At 40.1% G+C, this 18,644-nt stretch overlaps 1 protein-coding gene across 1 annotated transcript; it reads left to right on the forward strand.

The window, feature by feature from the left end:
- Positions 1-1,246: 1,246 nt before the first annotated feature.
- On the forward strand, positions 1,247-2,310 carry LOC123131788 (alpha/beta-gliadin clone PW1215-like). Its single transcript, XM_044551469.1, has one exon. The coding sequence runs from the start codon at positions 1,262-1,264 to the stop codon at positions 2,144-2,146; it is 885 nt and encodes a 294-aa protein (XP_044407404.1). The 5' UTR covers positions 1,247-1,261; the 3' UTR covers positions 2,147-2,310.
- The last annotated feature ends 16,334 nt before the right edge of the window (positions 2,311-18,644 follow it).

The following is an 18,644-nucleotide window of genomic DNA, read 5'->3' on the forward strand; positions in this document are numbered from 1 at the left end:
ATCTGCTGCGTCCAAGGCCCAATGCACCACATGTCTTCAAATTGGCCACCAGTAGCAGCCCTTAGAACAGACAGGGCCAGTTTGCAAATTTAAAGACATAAGTTTTTTGCACGCATGAAAAACATAACACGTATCTTTTCACACATAATGAACTATAGGTACTACCCAAAAAAACATAATGAACTATAGGTTGTCACAAGAACTCATGCCATCCCACAACCTCCCTCTGACCCTGCCAACATTGTTGCAACTGCACTCGCAAGTGTTATCGTAGATGATCATTTGCATGATTTCCCGTAAACAAAATAAGATCTACAAACGAATATAAGCTACACATACCTTGGCATGCACACACATTGCAAGCCATACTAAGCAGATAAGTGTTAAAAACTTGTACTCCCTCATCTCAGTTTACAAGTCTTCCACGTGTATCTAGGTCGTCAATTTAATTATATAAAATAAATTGTTTGACATAAATTATATCATTAGAAAATAGAAATATATATTTTGTAATGTATGCCTCTTGTTAAGTTGGTCAAATTAACAATCTAGGTACACATGCAAGACTTTTAAACTAAGATGGAGGGAGTACAACATATACAACACTTACGACAAGTAAAAGCAATTTGATGAGTCATGGTCTATCAAAGCAAGCTACATTACTAATCTAATCTATCTTAACATGTCACACATGATTACAATCTTTTTTGTGTGCAAGTCAAGCCTATCTAGTCTACATGTAACAACTTGTAGAACATTACAAAATTGATGTTTGCTAATAACTTTTAGAACACTACAACACTTGACATGTAAAAAGAGTTTGATGAGTCATGACCTACTAAAGCAAGTTACATTACTAGTCTCATCTATCTTAACAGGTCACACAAGATTAAAAACTAAGTTCTGTGCAAGCAATGCTTATCTATTTACACATAACAACTTGCATAACATTACAAACTTAGTTTTAGAAAATTAGGCAACCTAGATTAGTGTTTAGTTGTAAAGTGAATAAGATGAGTCATGTGTGTTATCACACCTTTTTGTGGTGGAATGATAGTGCCACCAAACACAACATACCAAAATATGATTTTGGGAAGCATCCAAGCACTTTCCAGACAAGCAAATGCCAATTGTGAAAGAGATCATGCCATGGCAGCTATAAATAGGCATGTAGCATGATGACCATCCTTCCTCATTCATCATTCTCATAAGTAGAGTGCATCATTCAAGCCAAGCAAGCACTGGTCAATACAAATCCACCATGAAGACTTTTCTCATCCTTGCCCTCCTTGCTATTGTGGCGACCACTGCCACAACTGCAGTTAGAGTTCCAGTGCCACAATTGCAGCCGCAAAATCCATCTCTGCAGCAACCACAAGAGCAAGTTCCATTGGTGCAACAACAACAATTTCCAGGGCAGCAACAAACATTTCCACCACAACAGCCATATCCGCAGCCGCAACCATTTCCAGCACAACAACCATATCCGCAGCCGCAACTATTTCCACAGCCGCAACCTTTTCCGCCACAACTTCCATATCCGCAGCCGCAACCATTTCCCCCACAACAACCATATCCACAACCGCAAACACAGCATCTGCAACCACAACAACCAATTTCGCAGCAACAAGCACAACAACAACAACAACAACAACAACAACAACAAATCCTTCAACAAATTCTGCAACAACAACAACTGATTCCATGCAGGGATGTCATCGTCTTGCAACAACACAACATAGCGCATGAAAGCTCACAAGTATTGCAGCAAAGTAGTTACCAAGTGTTGCAACAATTATGTTGTCAGCAGCTGCGGCAGATCCCCGAGCAGTCGCGGTGCCAAGCCATCAACAATGTCGTTCATGCTATTATTCTGCATCAACAACAACAACAACAAGGACAACATCAACAGTCGAGCCAGGTCTCCTACCAGCAGCCTCAGCAACAATATCCATCAGGCCAGGGCTCCTTCCAGCCATCTCAGCAAAATCCACAGGCCCAGGGCTTTGTCCAACCTCAACATCTGCCCCAACTCGAGGAAATAAGTAACCTAGCGCTGCAGACGCTACCAGCAATGTGCAATGTCTACATCCCTCCATATTGCTCGACCACCATTGCGCCATTTGGCATCTTCGGTACTAACTGAGAAGAGAAGAACTCTAGTACTAGATATATGAAACACCGTGTTCTTAGTCCATGGTTTGGTCGTTGTACCGTTGAAAATATAAGGTGACATGCACTATCATGTAAGAACCCGAACTATACTAGTTCAAACTTGGGAATAAAAGACAAACACATGTCTTGTCTGCATATGATTGTTTATTTGAGTTCCATTCCTATGCCCATTCACAAGTTCACCCCTAATTATATATATTACACATTAAGTAGATATTTATGTTGCATTAATCTGAAGATAACAAAGTGAGTCTGAAACTTGAATTATTTTCTTGGACTTTCAAATTGTGTATTATTAAAGTAGTAAGGACTATCCACATCCTTGGCTTGCCCTTGATCAATTATTCCCAGAGAAGCTTTCAGTTCATAAATCAATTACATTGATTTTTGTGAATGGTACATCTCCTCATCACGAGTATCATTACGGCTACTCCAAATCGCCCACATAACCGAAGCATTAATAGCGCCCTTCTTGCATCCGGAAATATGGATCGAAGATATCACTTGACCATGTTTCCAGGTGCAACCTTGGGATTTTTATGTCAAAATATTCTCAAGCAAAATCCAAGAATAAACTTGCATGCTCACGTGTGATGAGGGCAGATGAAGTAACATTTCCTCCCCATGGCCACACATAGGGCACACACATAACCCCATCACATGCCTTTTTAGTTATGCATATGAAAGGTAGGATGTTTTTAATTACTCTCCACCAAAATACTCTTAACTTGGCTTGTACCCTAATATTTCGTTGCCTTTTCAATTGTTCTTCCCCATTAGACAAAGTAGACAGTCCATCTACCACACCGTACCTTGTGTCCATCATTGCTCTGTACAACAATTGAACAGAACAAATGTCATTTCTTTACGATACCCACGACCAAATGTCCTCTGCTGGATTGTTTGGTCGTGGCATATTAAGGATGGCCACCTCATCTCATGGGGTAAACACCTAATGAATGAAAGGATTGTTCTAGTCGCCCGTGTTTTTCATCGATAAGATCATCTACAAGTTGGACCGAAGTTTCTCACATGCATCATAGTGGTTTCATTAGCGGCGTGCCCTGCACCCATTTATCACGTCGTATCTCTGTAGTATGTGCATTCCCAATTTGTCACAGCATACCCTCCTTCAAACCTTCTTTCCCTTTCAGATTAGCACGCCAAGTTAGCTATGCACTATGCGGGAACCAGCATTTGAAAAAAAAGAATCTCATTTCATGGTATCTTCCATGAAGGACCCTCGTACATTAGCTATCTAGGTAGAAATAGCCATGTGTGTTTAGCAAACTTTAAATAAGTGAATAGATCAAGGTCGTGGAACCCCAAGCCTCCAATTACACATGGCCTCTCTACCAATAAGATCTCCAAAGACATCAAGGATACAGACAGCCAAAAAAGAAAATAAAAATAAAAAAAATTAAAAATACCCTGCCATGGTGATCAATCACAAGCATCAACAGCACTCTAACCACCACCAAAGACAATGCCCAGATTACAAAAAAAAATTATCCAAAAACAATGCCCCCAAGAAGGAAACAATACACAAGCGTTGTCGTTGCCCGATCGAAGATCGTGGGTTTTCACCCTGGAAAATTTTCGAGTTCACCCAAAAACAATGCCTTCAACAAGGCCATTGCCAAGTACAACAAATATGGTCGAGACCTTGGGTTTTCACCCTGGGAATTGAGACTCGATGCTCGAGGAGTACCAGCAAAAATGCAGTCCACTAGTGTTGCCGCCCCCACTTGGCGAGGCCACTGTTGCAAGTCACCAAACACCTGGCATATAGTTGTCATCGCATCCAATACACCCTTCGGCCGAAGCTTCAAGACCTTGATCCGTCTCCAACGTATCTATAATTTTTGATTGTTCCATGCTATTATATTATCTGTTTTGGATGTTTTATATGCATTATTGTGCTATTTTATATGATTTTTGGGACTAACCTATTAAACTAGAGCCCAGTGTCAGTTCCTGTTTTTTCCTTGTTTTAGAGTTTCGTAGAAAAGGAGTACCAAATGGAGTCCAAATGGAATTAAACTTTTGCGATGATTTTTCTTAGACCAGAAGACATCTAGAGGACTTGGAGTGCACGTTAAGAAAGCCACGAGGCTGCCACAACGACAGAGGTGTGCCCCCACCCTTGTGGGCCCCTTGTGACTCTACCGACATATTTCTTCCGCCTATATATTCTCAAATATTCCAAAACATACTAGGAGAGCCACAAAAACACTTTTCCACCGCCGCAACCTTCTATACCCGTGAGATCCCATGTAGGGGCCTTTCCCAGCATCCTGTCGGAGGGGGATTCGATCACTGAGGGCTTCTACATCAACACCATTGCCTCTCCGATGAAGCGTGAGTAGTTTACCACAGACCTATGGGTCCATAGCTAGTATCTAGATGGCTTCTTCTCTCTCTTTGATTCTCAATACCATGTTCTCCTCGATGTTCTTGGAGATCTATTCGATGTAATACTCTTTTTGCGGTGTGTTTGCTAAGATCCGATGAATTGTGGATTTATGATCAGGTTATCTATGAGTATTATTTGAATCTCCTATGAATTCTTATATGCATGATTTGATATCTTTGCAAGTCTCTTCGAACTACCGATTTGGTTTGGCCAACTAGATTGGTTTTTCTTGCAATGGGAGAGGTGCTTAACTTTGGGTTCAATCTTGCGGTGCTCGATCCCAGTGACAGAAGGGGATGATACGTCTCCAACGTATCTATAATTTTTTATTGTTCCATGCTATTATTTTATCAACCTTGGATGTTTTATATGCATTTATATGCTATTTTATATGATTTTTGGAACTAACCTATTAACCTAGAGCCCAGTGCTAGTGCCAGTTTCTGTTTTTTTCCTTGTTTTAGGGTTTCGAAGAAAAGGAATATCAAATGGAGTCCAAACGGAATGAAACCTTCGGAAAAGTTATTTTTGGAAAGAAAGTAATACGGTAGACTTGGAGTGCACGTCCGGGGATCAACGAGGAAGCCACGAGGCAGGGGGCGCGCCCACCCATCTTGGGCACGCCCTCCACCCTCGTGGCTCCCCAAATGTATTTCTTCCACCTATATATATATCCATATACCCCAAAACGATCGAGGAGCACAATAGATCGGGAGTTTCGCCGCCAGAAGCCTCCGTAGCCACCGAAAGCTAATCTAGACCCGTTCCGGCACCCTACCGGAGGGGGAATCCCTCTCCGGTGGCCATCTTCATCATCCCGGTGCTCTCCATGACGAGGAGGGAGTAGTTCTCCCTCGGGGCAAAGGGTATGTACCAGTAGCTATGTGTTTGATCTCTCTCTCTCTCTCTCTCTCTCTCTCTCTCTCTCGTGTTCTTGAGGTGATACGATCTTGATGTATCGCGAGCTTTGCTATTAGAGTTGGATCTTATGTTGCTTCTCCCCCTCTACTTTCTTGTAATGGATTGAGTTTCCCCTTCGAAGTTATCTTATCGGATTGAGTCTTTAAAAATTTCAAAACACTTGATGTATGTCTTGCCGCGCGTATCTGTCGTGACAATGGGATATCATGTTATTCACTTGATGTATGTTATGGTGATCAACATGCGGGTTCCGCCCATGAACCTATGCATAGGGGTTGGCACACGTTTTGAGGTTCTATGTGTTGGTTGAATAGATGAATCTAGATTGTGTGATGCATATCGTATAATCATACCCACGGATACTTCAGGTGACAATGGAGTATCTAGGTGGCATTAGGGTTTTGGTTGATTTGTGTCTTAAGGTGTTATTCTAGTACGAAATCTAGGACTGTTTGTGACACTTATAGGAATAGCCCAACGGATTGATTGGAAAGAATAACTTTGAGGTGGTTTTGTACCCTACCATAATCTCTTCATTCGTTCTCCGCTATTAGTGACTTTGGAGTGACTCTTTGTTGCATGTTGAGGGATAATTATGTGATCCAATTATGTTATTATTGTCGAGAGAACTTGCACTAGTGAAAGTATGAACCCTAGGCCTTGTTTCGACGCATTGCAATACCGTTTACGCTCACTTTTATCATTAGTTACCTTGCTGTTTTTATATTTTCAAATTACAAAAACCTTTATCTACCATCCATATACCACTTGTATCACCATCTCTTCACCGAACTAGTGCACCTATACAATTTACCATTGTATTGGGTGTGTTGGGGACACAAGAGACTCTGTGTTATTTGGTTGCAGGGTTGCTTGAGAGAGACCATCTTCATCCTACGCCTCCTACGGATTGATAAACCTTAGGTCATCCACTTGAGGGAAATTTGCTACTGTCCTACAAACCTCTGCACTTGGAGGCCCAACAACGTCTACAAGAAGAAGGTTGTGTAGTAGACACCAAGCTCTTTTCTGGCGCCGTTGCCGGGAAGGTGAGTGCTTGAAGGTATATATTTAGATCTTGCAATTGAATCTTTTTGTTTCTTGTTTTAGCACTAGTTTAGTTTATAAAAGAAAACTACAAAAAAACGGAATTGAGTTTACCTCACACGCTTCATCTTTTTAATATCTTTCGTGAGTATGATGGAAAGAAAAATTGTGCCAAAGTGTTAGAAGAAGAATGCATTAAAATGTTTGGCATTAAATATTTGAATGATGAGCATTATTGCAATGTTGTTAGTATGAATTCCTTGAATATCCATAGTGCTAATGATGATTGCACTAGTTATGATGAAAATGTCTCATGTAAACATGTCAATTTTTGTGGAGTGCATTGGGTTTGCAAGTACACACCAATTAGGGAAGATAGATTTTGCAAGAGGCATAAGTACTTAGAAACTAAATTGTTGCAAGAAAGGCTAGATGAATGTGCTGAAAATTTAAATTTTCTTGGCCATACTTGTGAGCTTTGCCATGAACATGGTCATTTAACCATCCGATGCAAATTGTTTCATGATCTAATCATTTCCAAAAATTGTGATGACTTGATTTCCCTTGCACATCATAATGAACTTAGTTTGCTTATGGGTTATGAAGAAATGAAATGTATAACTAACTATCTTCCAGTATTTGCCCGTGATAAACTTCTTGGATTTGATCTAGAGGAAATTTATATGTATTGTGCGGTGAATTGCATTGAAAACCCCTATATTGCCAATTACATAAAGAAAAGAAAACAAATAGAGGATGAACAGAATACTAATGAAAGGGAAGAAACCTTCCAATATCCTCCTATTATTTCTTATAATGAACTAGGTAACGAGGAGGAGCCTCCTATTCAACCAATCTCATTAATAAGGAGCTCCAAAAAGAGGATTGAACCCACACACGATGTAGTGAAGAAGAAGAAAAGAAAGAGGAAGAGAGGTAAGAAGATATCTCTCCCAAATAATGCTGCTCCTATTACTATTGTGCCTCATGAAAATATAATTGTGGAAGATAATGATACTTCTTATGATCTTGATAATCCTTTTGTCACTTGCTTGGAAGAATATGATAATTGCTATACTATTGGTTCTATCCATACTATTAATGATGAGAGTGATTATGCTTATGATATGAAAAGGCCCAAGCTTTGGGATGCTATGTTGGATGAAGATGATGTTTTTGAGAATATATTTGCTACAATTAATGTTTGTCCCAAGCTTGGGGATGCTACGTTTAATCAAGATGATATTTTTAGTCTCCCAAGTTTTGATATGCAAATTTATAATGATGATAGCATGCCTCCTACTTATGATGATTATTGTGATGATACTTATGCTATAAAAAGTAGTGATTATATTTATAAAACTTGTCATGATTATGGTTACCCCTTTTCTGAACATTACTCTTTTAATGTGGAAACAATTTATAGTATTCGAGTTTCTTATGATACTCCCACTATTCCGAATGAGAAGAATTTTGCTTGTGTAGAGAGTAATAAAATTTCTATGCTTGTAGATCATGAAAAGAATGCTTTAGGTTCTGGTTATATTTTTGAATTCATTCATGATGCTGCTGAAAATTATTATGAGGGAGGAACATATGCTTGTAGGAATTGCAATAATATCAAGTTTCCTCTCTATGTGCTTAAAGTTTTGAAGTTATGCTTGTTTTGCCCTCCTATGCTAGTTGATTATTGTTCCCATAAGTTGTTTGCTCACAAAATCCCTATGCATAGGAAGTGGGTTAGACTTACATGTTCTAGTCATATGCTTCATGATGCTCTCTTTATGTTTCAATTCTTATCTTTTATGTGAGCATCATTGAAATCATCATGCCTAGCTAGGGGCGTTAAACGATAGCGCTTGTTGGGAGGAAACCCAACTTTATTTTTGTTCCTTGATTTTTGCTCCTGTCTAGCAATAAATAATTTATCTAGCCTCTGTTATGATTGAGTTTTTATGTTAGAACCGTTGGGAAGACTTGGGGAAAGTCTTGGCGATCATGCTGTAAAAAAACAGAAACTTTAGCGCTCACGAGAACTGCTGACATTTTTTATTGGAGAGTGCTATTTGGTTAATTATTTTTGCAGATGATTAATAGATAAATTCCTCATGTCCAGCAATTTATTTTAGAATTTTTGGGGCTCCAGAAGTTTGCGTTAGTTACAGATTACTACAGACTGTTCTGTTTTTGACAGATTCTGTTTTTCGTGTGTTGTTTGCTTATTTTGATGAATCTATGGCTAGTAAAATAGTTTATAAACCATAGAGAAGTTGTAATACAGTAGGTTTAACACCAATATAAATAAATAATGAGTTCATTACAGTACCTTGAAGTGGTGTTTTATTTTCTTTCGCTAACGGAGCTCATGAGTTTTCCATTTTAAGTTTTGTGTTGTGAAGTTTTCAAGTTTTGGGTAAAGATTTGATGGATTATGGAATAAGGAGTGGCAAGAGACTAAGCTTGGGGATGCCCAAGGCACCCCAAGGTAATATTCAAGGACAACCAAAAGCCTAAGCTTGGGGATGCCCCGGAAGGCATCCCCTCTTTCGTCTTCGTTCATCAGTAACTTTACTTGGAGCTATATTTTTATTCACCACATGTTACGTGTTTTGCTTGGAGCGTCATTTTATTTCATTTTGTTTTGCTTGCTGTTTGAATAAAGTATCAAGATATGAAATTATTAAGTGGGAGAGTCTTCACATAGTTGCATAAGTATTCGACTACTCATTGATCTTCACTTACATCTTTCAGAGTAGTTTGTCATTTGCTCTAGTGCTTCACTTATATCTTTTGAGAGCACGGTGGTGGTTTTATTTTGTAGAAATAGATGAACTCTCGTGCTTCACTAATATTATTTTGAGAGTCCTTAGAACAGCATGGTAATTTGCTTTGGTTATGAATTTAGTCCTAATATGATGGGCATCCAAGAGGGATATAATAAAAACTTTCATATAAGTGCATTGAATACTAAGAGAAGTTTGATACTTGATGATTGTTTTGAGATATGGAGATAGTGATATTAAAGTTGTGCTAGTTGAGTAGTTGTGAATTTGAGAAATACTTGTGTTGAAGTTTGCAAGTCCCGTAGCATGCACGTATGGTAAACGTTGTGTAACAAATTTGAAACATGAGGTGTTCTTTGATTGTCCTTCCTTATGAGTGGCGGTCGGGGACGAGTGATGGTCTTTTCCTACCAATCTATCCCCCTAGGAGCATGCATGTAGTGCTTGGTTTTGATGACTTGTAGATTTTTGCAATAAGTATGTGAGTTCTTTATGACTAATGTTGAGTCCATGGATTATACGCACTCTCACCCTTCCATCATTGCTAGCCTCTTCGGTACCGTGCATTGCCCTTTCTCACATTGAGAGTTGGTGCAAACTTCGCCGGTGTATCCAAACCCCGTGATATGATACGCTCTTTCACACATAAACCTCCTTATATCTTCCTCAAAACAGCCACCATACCTACCTATTATGGCATTTCCATAGCCATTCTGAGATATATTGCCATGCAACTTTCCACCATTCTGTTTATCATGACACATTCATCATTGTCATATTGCTTAGCATGATCATGTAGTTGACATAGTATTTGTGGCAAAGCCACCATTCATAATTATTTCATACATGTCACTCTTGGTTCATTGCATATCCCGGTACACCGCCGGAGGCATTCATATAGAGTCATATCTTGTTCTAGTATCGAGTTGTAATCTTTGAGTTGTAAATAAATAGAAGTGTGATGATAATCATTAATAGAGCATTGTCCCAAAAAAAGGAAGAGAAAGGCCAAATAAAAAAGGGAAGCCCCCCCAAAAAAAGAAAAGAAAGGCCAAAAAAAAGAAAGGCCAGATAAAAAAATAAAAAAATAAAAAAATAAAAGGGACAATGCTACTATCCTTTTTCCACACTTGTGCTTCAAAGTAGCACCATGATCGTTATGATAGAGAGTCTCTTGTTTTGTCACTTTCATATACTAGTGGGAACTTTTTATTATAGAACTTGGCTTGTATATTCCAACAATGGGCCTCCTCAAGTGCCCAAGGTCTTTGTGAGCAAGCAAGTTGGATGCACACCCACTTAGTTTCTTTTGTTGAGCTTTCATACATTTATGGCTCTAGTGCATCCGTTGCATGTCAATCCCTAATACTTGCATTAACATCAATTTATGGGCATCTCCCTAGCCCATTGATTAGCCGCGTCGATGTGAGACTTTCGTCTTTTTGTCTTGTCCACATAACCCCCTCATTATATTCTATTCCACCCATAGTGCTATATCCATGGCTCACGCTCATGTATTGCGTGAAAGTTGAAAAAAGTTTGAGATTACTAAAGTATGAAACAACTGCTTGGGTTGTCATCGGGGTTGTGCATGATGAGAGCATTCTTGTGTGACGAAAATGGAGCATGGCCAAACTATATGATTTTGTAGGGATGAACTTTCTTTGGCCATGTTATTTTGAAAAGACATGATTGCTTAGTTAGTATACTTGAAGTATTATTATTTTTATGTCACTATTAAACTTTTGTCTTGAATCTTATGGATCTGAATATTCTTGCCACAATAAAGAGAACTACATGGATAAATATGTTAGGTAGCATTCCACATCAAAAATTCTGTTTTTATCTTATACCTACTCGAGGACGAGCAGGAATTAAGCTTGGGGATGCTGATACGTCTCCAACGTATCTATAATTTTTATTGTTCCATGCTATTATATTATCAACCTTGGATGTTTTATATGCATCTTTATGCTATTTTATATGATTTTTGGGACTAACCTATTAACCTAGAGCCCAGTGCTAGTTTCTGTTTTTTCCTTGTTCTAGGGTTTCGAAGAAAAGGAATATCAAACGGAGTCCAAACGGAATGAAACCTTCAGAAAAGTTGTTTTTGGAAAGAAAGCAATACGGGAGACTTGGAGTGCACGTCAGGGGATCAACGAGGAAGCCACAAGGCAGGGGGCACGCCCACCCCCTGGGCGCGCCCTCCACCCTCGTAGGCCCCTCGTGGCTCCCCTGATGCATTTCTTCCACCTATATGTACCAATATACCCTAAAACGATCGGGGAGCACAATAGATCGGGAATTCCGCCGCCAGAAGCCTCCGTAGCCACCAAAAGCCAATCTAGACCCGTTCCGGCACCCTGCCGGAGGGTGAATCCCTCTCCGGTGGCCAACTTTAGCATCCCGGTGCTCTCCATGACGAGGAGGGAGTAGTTCTCCCTCGGGGCTGAGGGTATGTACCAGTAGCTATGTGTTTGATCTCTCTCTCTCTCTCTCTCTCTCTCGTGTTCTTGAGGTGATACGATCTTGATGTATCACGAGCTTTGCTATTATAGTTGTATCTTATGTTTCTTCTCCTCCTCTACTCTCTTGTAATGGATTGAGTTTCCCCTTCGAAGTTATCTTATCGGATTGAGTCTTTAAAGATTTGAGAACACTTGATGTATGTCTTGCCGTGCGTATCTGTGGTGACAATGGGATATCACGTGATTCACTTGATGTATGTTTTCGTGATCAACATGCGGGTTCCGCCCATGAACCTATGCATAGGGGTTGGCACACGTTTTCGTCGTGATTCTTCGGTAGAAACTTTGGTGCACTCTTTGAGGTTCTATGTGTTGGTTGAATAGATGAACCTGAGATTGTGTGATGCATATCGTATAATCATACCCACAGATACTTGAGGTGACAATGGTTTGCTCACAAAATCCCTATGCATAGGAAGTGGGTTAGACTTAAATGTTCTAGTCATATGCTTCATGATGCTCTCTTTATGTTTCAGTTCTTATCTTTTATGTGAGCATCATTGAAATCATCATGCCTAGCTAGGGGCGTTAAACGATAGTGCTTGTTGGGAGGAAACCCAACTTTATTTTTGTTCCTTGCTTTTTGCTCCTGTTTAGCAATAGATAACTTATCTAGCCTCTGTTATGATTGAGTTTTTATGTTTTAATTAGTGTTTGTGCCAAGTAGAACCATTGGGAAGACTTGGGGAAAGTCTTTGCGATCATACTGTAAAAAACAGAAACTTCAGCGCTCACGAGAATTGATGGGCATCTCCCTAACCCATTGATTAGCCGCGTCGATGTGAGACTTTCTCCTTTATGTCTTCTCCACATAACCCCCTCATTATATTATATTCCACCCATAGTGCTATATCCATGGCTCGCGCTCATGTATTGCGTGAAAGTTGAAAAAAGTTTGAGATTACTAAAGTATGAAACAATTGTTTGGCTTGTCATCTGGGTTGTGCATGATGAGAGCATTCTTGTGTGACGAAAATGGAGCATGACGAAACTATATGATTTTGTAGGGATGAACTTTCTTTGGCCATGTTATTTTGAGAAGACATGATTGCTTAGTTAGTATGCTTGAAGTATTATTATTTTTATGTCAATATTAAACTTTTTTCTTGAATCTTATGGATTTGAATATTCTTGCCAGAATAAAGAGAACTACATGGATAAATATGTTAGGTAGCATTCCACATCAAAAATTCGGTTTCATTAGCGGCGTGCCCTGCACCCATTTATCACGTCGTATCTCTGTAGTATGCGCATTCCCAATTTGTCACGACATACCCTCCTTCAAACCTTCTTGCCCTTTCAGATTAGCACGCCAAGCTAGCTATGCACTATGCGGGAACCTGCATTTGAAAAAAAAAGAATCTCATTTCATGGTATCTTCCATGAAGGACCCTCGTACATGAGCTATCTAGATATAAATAGCCCTGTATGTTTAGCAAACTTTGCATAAGTGAATAGATCAAGGTCGTGGAACCCCAAGCCTCCAATTACACACGGCCTCTCTACCAATAAGATCTCCAAAGACATCAAGGATACAAACAGCCAAAAAAGAAAATAAAAAGGAAAAAAATAAAAAATACCCCACCATGGTGATCAATCACAAGCATCAGCAGCACTCTAACCACCACCAAAGACAACGCCCAGATTACAAAAAAAAATCTCGAAAAGCAATGCCCCCAAGAAGGAAACAATACACAAGCGTTGTCGTTGCCCGATCGAAGATCGTGGGTTTTCACCCTGGAAAATTTTTGAGTTCACCCAAAAACAATGCCTTCAACAAGGCCATTGCCAAGTACAACAAATATGGCCAAGACCTTGGGTTTTCACCCTAGGAATTGAGAGTCGATGCTCGAGGAGTACCACCAAAAATGCAGTCCACTAGTGTTGCCGCCCCCACTTGGCGAGGCCGCTGTTGCAAGTCACCAAACACCTGGCATATAGTTGTCATCGCATCCAATACACCCTTCGGCCGAAGCTTCAAGACCTTGATCCGTCTCCAACGTATCTATAATTTTTGATTGTTCCATGCAATTATATTATCTGTTTTGGATGTTTTATATGAGTAGGGCGTTTTGGTGCCCAGGCTCATCTGCACCCGGTTAGAAAAAATTCATAAAAAATTGAAACAAATTCAAAAAATTCCAAATAAAATTTGTATGGTAGACAATTTGATGCGTGAGGCCCGCCACAAATTTCAAGTCATTTGGACATATGAGAAGCTCTCAGCAAAAAAGACAAATCGGACCAAAATAGTACATGAGCAGTAAACATTTTTACAGACCCTCAATTTGTCTTTTTTGCTGAGAGCTGCTCATATATTCAAATGACTTGAAATTTGGAGCGGGCCCCGCACATCAAAATTTCTATCACACAAATTTTATTTGGAATTTTTTGAATTTTTCTAGTATTTGTTTTGATTTTTTTCATCGGCACGGGTGCAGATGAGCTCAGGTGCAGAAATGGATTTTCGGTTTTATATGCACTATTATGCTATTTTATATGATTTTTGGGACTAACCTATTAAACTAGAGCCGAGTGCCAGTTCCTGTTTTTTCCTTGTTTTAGAATTTCACAGAAAAGGAATACCAAACGGAGTCCAAACGGAATGAAACGTTTGCGATGATGTTTCTTAGACCAGAAGACATCTAGAGGACTTGGAGTGCACGTTAGGAAAGCCATGAGGTGGTCACAATTACGGAGGGCGCGCCCCCACCCATGTGGGCTCCTCGTGACTGTACCGACCTATTTGTCCGCATATATATTCTCAAATATTCCAAAACCTACTAGGAGAGCCACAAAAACACTTTTCCACCGTCGCAACCTTCTGTACGCATGAGATCCCATCTAGGGGCCTTTTCTGGCATCCTGTCGGAGGGGGATTCGATCACGGAGGGCTTCTACATCAACACCATTGCCTCTCCGATGAAGCGTGAGTAGTTTACCACAGACCTATGAGTCCATAGCTAGTATCTAGACGGCTTCTTCTCTCTCTTTGATTCTCAATACCATGTTCTCTTCGATGTTCTTGGAGATCTATTCGTTGTAATACTCTTTTTGCGGTGTGTTTGCCGAGATCTGATGAATTGTGGATATATGATCAGGTTATCTATGAATATTATTTGAATCTCCTATGAATTCTTATATGCATGATTTGATATCTTTGCAAGTCTCTTCGAACTATCAATTTGGTTTGGCCAACTAGATTGGTTTTTCTTGCAATGGGAGAAGTGCTTAACTTTGGGTTCAATCTTGCGTCTCCAATGTATCCCAGTGACAGAAGGGGATGATACGTCTCCAACGTATCTATAATTTTTGATTGTTCCATGCTATTATATTATCAACCTTGGATGTTTTATATGCATTTATATGCTATTTTATTTGATTTTTGGGACTAACCTATTAACCTAGAGCCCAGTGCCAGTGCCAGTTTCTGTTTTTTCCTTGTTTTAGGGTTTCAAAGAAAAGGAATATCAAAAAGAGTCCAAACGGAATGAAACCTTCGGAAAAGTTATTTTTGGAAAGAAAGCAATACGAGAGACTTGGAGTGCACGTCAGGGGATCAACGAGGAAGCCACGAGGCAGGGGCGCGCCCACCCCCCTGGGCGCGCCCTCCACCCTCGTGGCTCCCCTAATGTATTTCTTCCGCCTATATATATATCCATATACCCTAAAACGATCGGGGAGCATAATAGATCGGGTGTTCCGCCACAAGAAGCCTCCGTAGCCACCGAAAGCCAATCTAGACCCATTCCGGCACCCTGCCGGGGGAGGAATCCCTCTCCGGTGTCCATCTTCATCATCCCGGTGCTCTCCATGACGAGGAGGGAGTAGTTCTCCCTCGGGGCTGAGGGTATGTACCAGTAGCTATGTGTTTGATGTCTCTCTCTCTCTCTCTCTCTCTCTCTCTCTCTCTCTCTCTCTCGTGTTCTTGAGGTGATACGATCTTGATGTATCGCGAGCTTGGCTATTAGAGTTGGATCTTATGTTTCTTCTCCCCCTCTACTCTCTTGTAATGGATTGAGTTTCCCCTTCGAAGTTATCTTATCGGATTGAGTCTTTAAAGATTTGAGAACACTTGATGTATGTCTTGCCGTGCGTATCTGTGGTGACAATGGGATATCACGTGATTCATTTGATGTATGTTTTGGTGATCAAGTTGCGGGTTCCACCCATGAACCTATGCATAGGGGTTGGCACACATATTCGTCATGATTCGCAGAAACTTTGGGGCACTCTTTGAGGTTCTATGTGTTGGTTGAATAGATGAATCTGAGATTGTGTGATGCATATCGGATAATCATACCCACGGATACTTGAGGTGACAATGGAGTATCTAGGTGACATTAGGGTTTTGGTTGATTTGTGTCTTAAGGTGTTATTCTAGTACGAACTCTAGGGCTGTTTGTGACACTTATAGGAATAGCCCAATGGATTGATTGGAAAGAATAACTTGGAGGTGGTTTCATACCCTACCATAATCTCTTCGTTCGTTCTCCGCTATTAGTGACTTTGGAGTGATTCTTTGTTGCATGTTGAGGGATAGTTATGTGATCCAATTATGTTATTATTGTTGAGAGAACTTGCACTAGTGAAAGTATGAACCCTAGGCCTTGTTTCAACGCATTGCAATACCGTTTACGCTCACTTTTATCATTAGTTACCTTGTTGTTTTTATATTTTCAGATTACAAAAACCTTTATCTACCATCCATATACCACTTGTATCACCATCTCTTCGCCGAACTAGTGCACCGATACAATTTACCATTGTATTGGGTGTGTTGGGGACACAAGAGACTCTTTGTTATTTGGTTGCAGGGTTGGTTGAGAGAGACCATCTTCATCCTACGCCTCCTACGGATTGATAAACCTTAGGTCATCCACTTGAGGAAAATTTGCTACTGTCCTACAAACCTCTGCACTTGGAGGCCCAACAACGTCTACAGGAGGAAGGTTGTGTTGTAGACATCAGGGGAACCGACACATATTGTAGTGTTTCCATCGAGGATAACAAGATGGGGTTTTCGTCATATTGCTTGAGTTTATCCCGCTACATCAAGTCATCTTACTTAATGCGTTATCCTGTTCTTATGAACTTAGTACTCTAGATGCAGGCAGGAGTCAGTGGATGTGTGGAGTAATAGTAGTAGATGCAAGCAGGAGTCAGTCTACTTGATACAAACGTGATGCTTATGTTCATGATCATTGCCTTAGATATCGTCATAAGTTTGCACTTTTCAATCAATTGCTCAGCAGTAATTTGTTCACCCACCATAAGATTTTCTATCTTGAGAGAAGCCTCTAGTGAAACTTATGGCCCCGGGGTCTACTTTCCATCATATAAGTTTCCGATCTACAAATGTGTTGGTTGAATAGATGAATCTGAGATTGTGTGATGCATATCGTATAATCATACCCACGGATACTTGAGGTGACAATGGAGTACCTAGGTGACATTAGTGTTTTGGTTGATTTATGTCTTAAGGTGTTATTCTAGTACGAACTCTAGGGCTGTTTGTGACACTTATAGGAATAGCCCAACGGATTGATTGGAAAGAATAACTTTGAGGTGGTTTCGTACCCTACCATAATCTCTTCGTTCGTTCTCCGCTATTAATGACTTTGGAGTGACTCTTTGTTGCATGTTGAGGGATAGTTATGTGATCCAATTATGTTATTATTGTTGAGAGAACTTGCACTAGTGAAAGTATGAACCCTAGGCCTTGTTTCAACGCATTGCAATACCGTTTACGCTCACTTTTATCATTAGTTACCTTGCTGTTTTTATATTTTCAGATTACAAAAACCTTTATCTACCATCCATATACCACTTGTATCACCATCTCTTCGCTGAACTAGTGCACCTATACAATTTACCATTGTATTGGGTGTGTTGGGGACACAAGAGACTCTTTGTTATTTGGTTGCAGGGTTGCTTGAGAGAGACCATCTTCATCCTACGCCTCCTATGGATTGATAAACCTTAGGTCACCCACTTGAGGGAAATTTGCTACTGTCCTACAAACCTCTGCACTTGGAGGCCCAACAACGTCTACAAGAAGGTTGTGTAGTAGACATCAGGGGAACCGACACATATTGTATTGTTTCCATCGAGGATAACAAGATGGGGTTTTCGTCATATTGCTTGAGTTTATCCCGCTGCATCAAGTCATCTTACTTAATGCGTTATCCTGTTCTTATGAACTTAATACTCTAGATGTAGGCAGGAGTCGGTGGACGTGTGGAGTAATAGTAGTAGATGCAAGCAGGAGTCAGTCTAGTTGATACAAACGTGATGCTTCTGTTCATGATCATTGCCTTAGATATCGTCATAACTTTGCGCTTTTATATCAATTGCTCAACAGTAATTTGTTCACCCACCGTAAGATTTTCTATCTTGAGAGAAGCCTCTAGTGAAACTATGGCCCCGGGGTCTACTTTCCATCATATAAGTTGCCGATCTACAATTTTAGTTTCCTATCACTTCCTTTGCAATCTTTTACTTTCCGTTCCATAAATCAAAAATACCAAAAATATTACTTTACCGATTATCCATCTCTATCAGATCTCGCTTTGCAAATAACCATGAAGGATTGACAACCCCTTTATCGCATTGGGTGTAAGGTGCTATTTCTTTGTGCAGGTCAGTGACTTGTGCATTGTCTCCTACTGGATTGATACCTTGGTTCTCAAAACTGAGGGAAATACTTACTCTACTTTGCTGCATCACCCTTTCCACTTCAAGGGAAAAACCAACGCAAGCTCAAGAGGA

The sequence above is a fragment of the Triticum aestivum genome, chromosome 6A, assembly GCF_018294505.1.
Source record: "Triticum aestivum cultivar Chinese Spring chromosome 6A, IWGSC CS RefSeq v2.1, whole genome shotgun sequence".
In the NCBI taxonomy this organism is placed as follows: domain Eukaryota; kingdom Viridiplantae; phylum Streptophyta; class Magnoliopsida; order Poales; family Poaceae; genus Triticum; species Triticum aestivum.

Coding starts and splice junctions, on each gene's coding strand:
- LOC123131788 (XM_044551469.1), top strand. CDS start 1,262: ATGAAGACTTTTCTCATCCTTGCCCTCCTTGCTATTGTGGCGACCACT.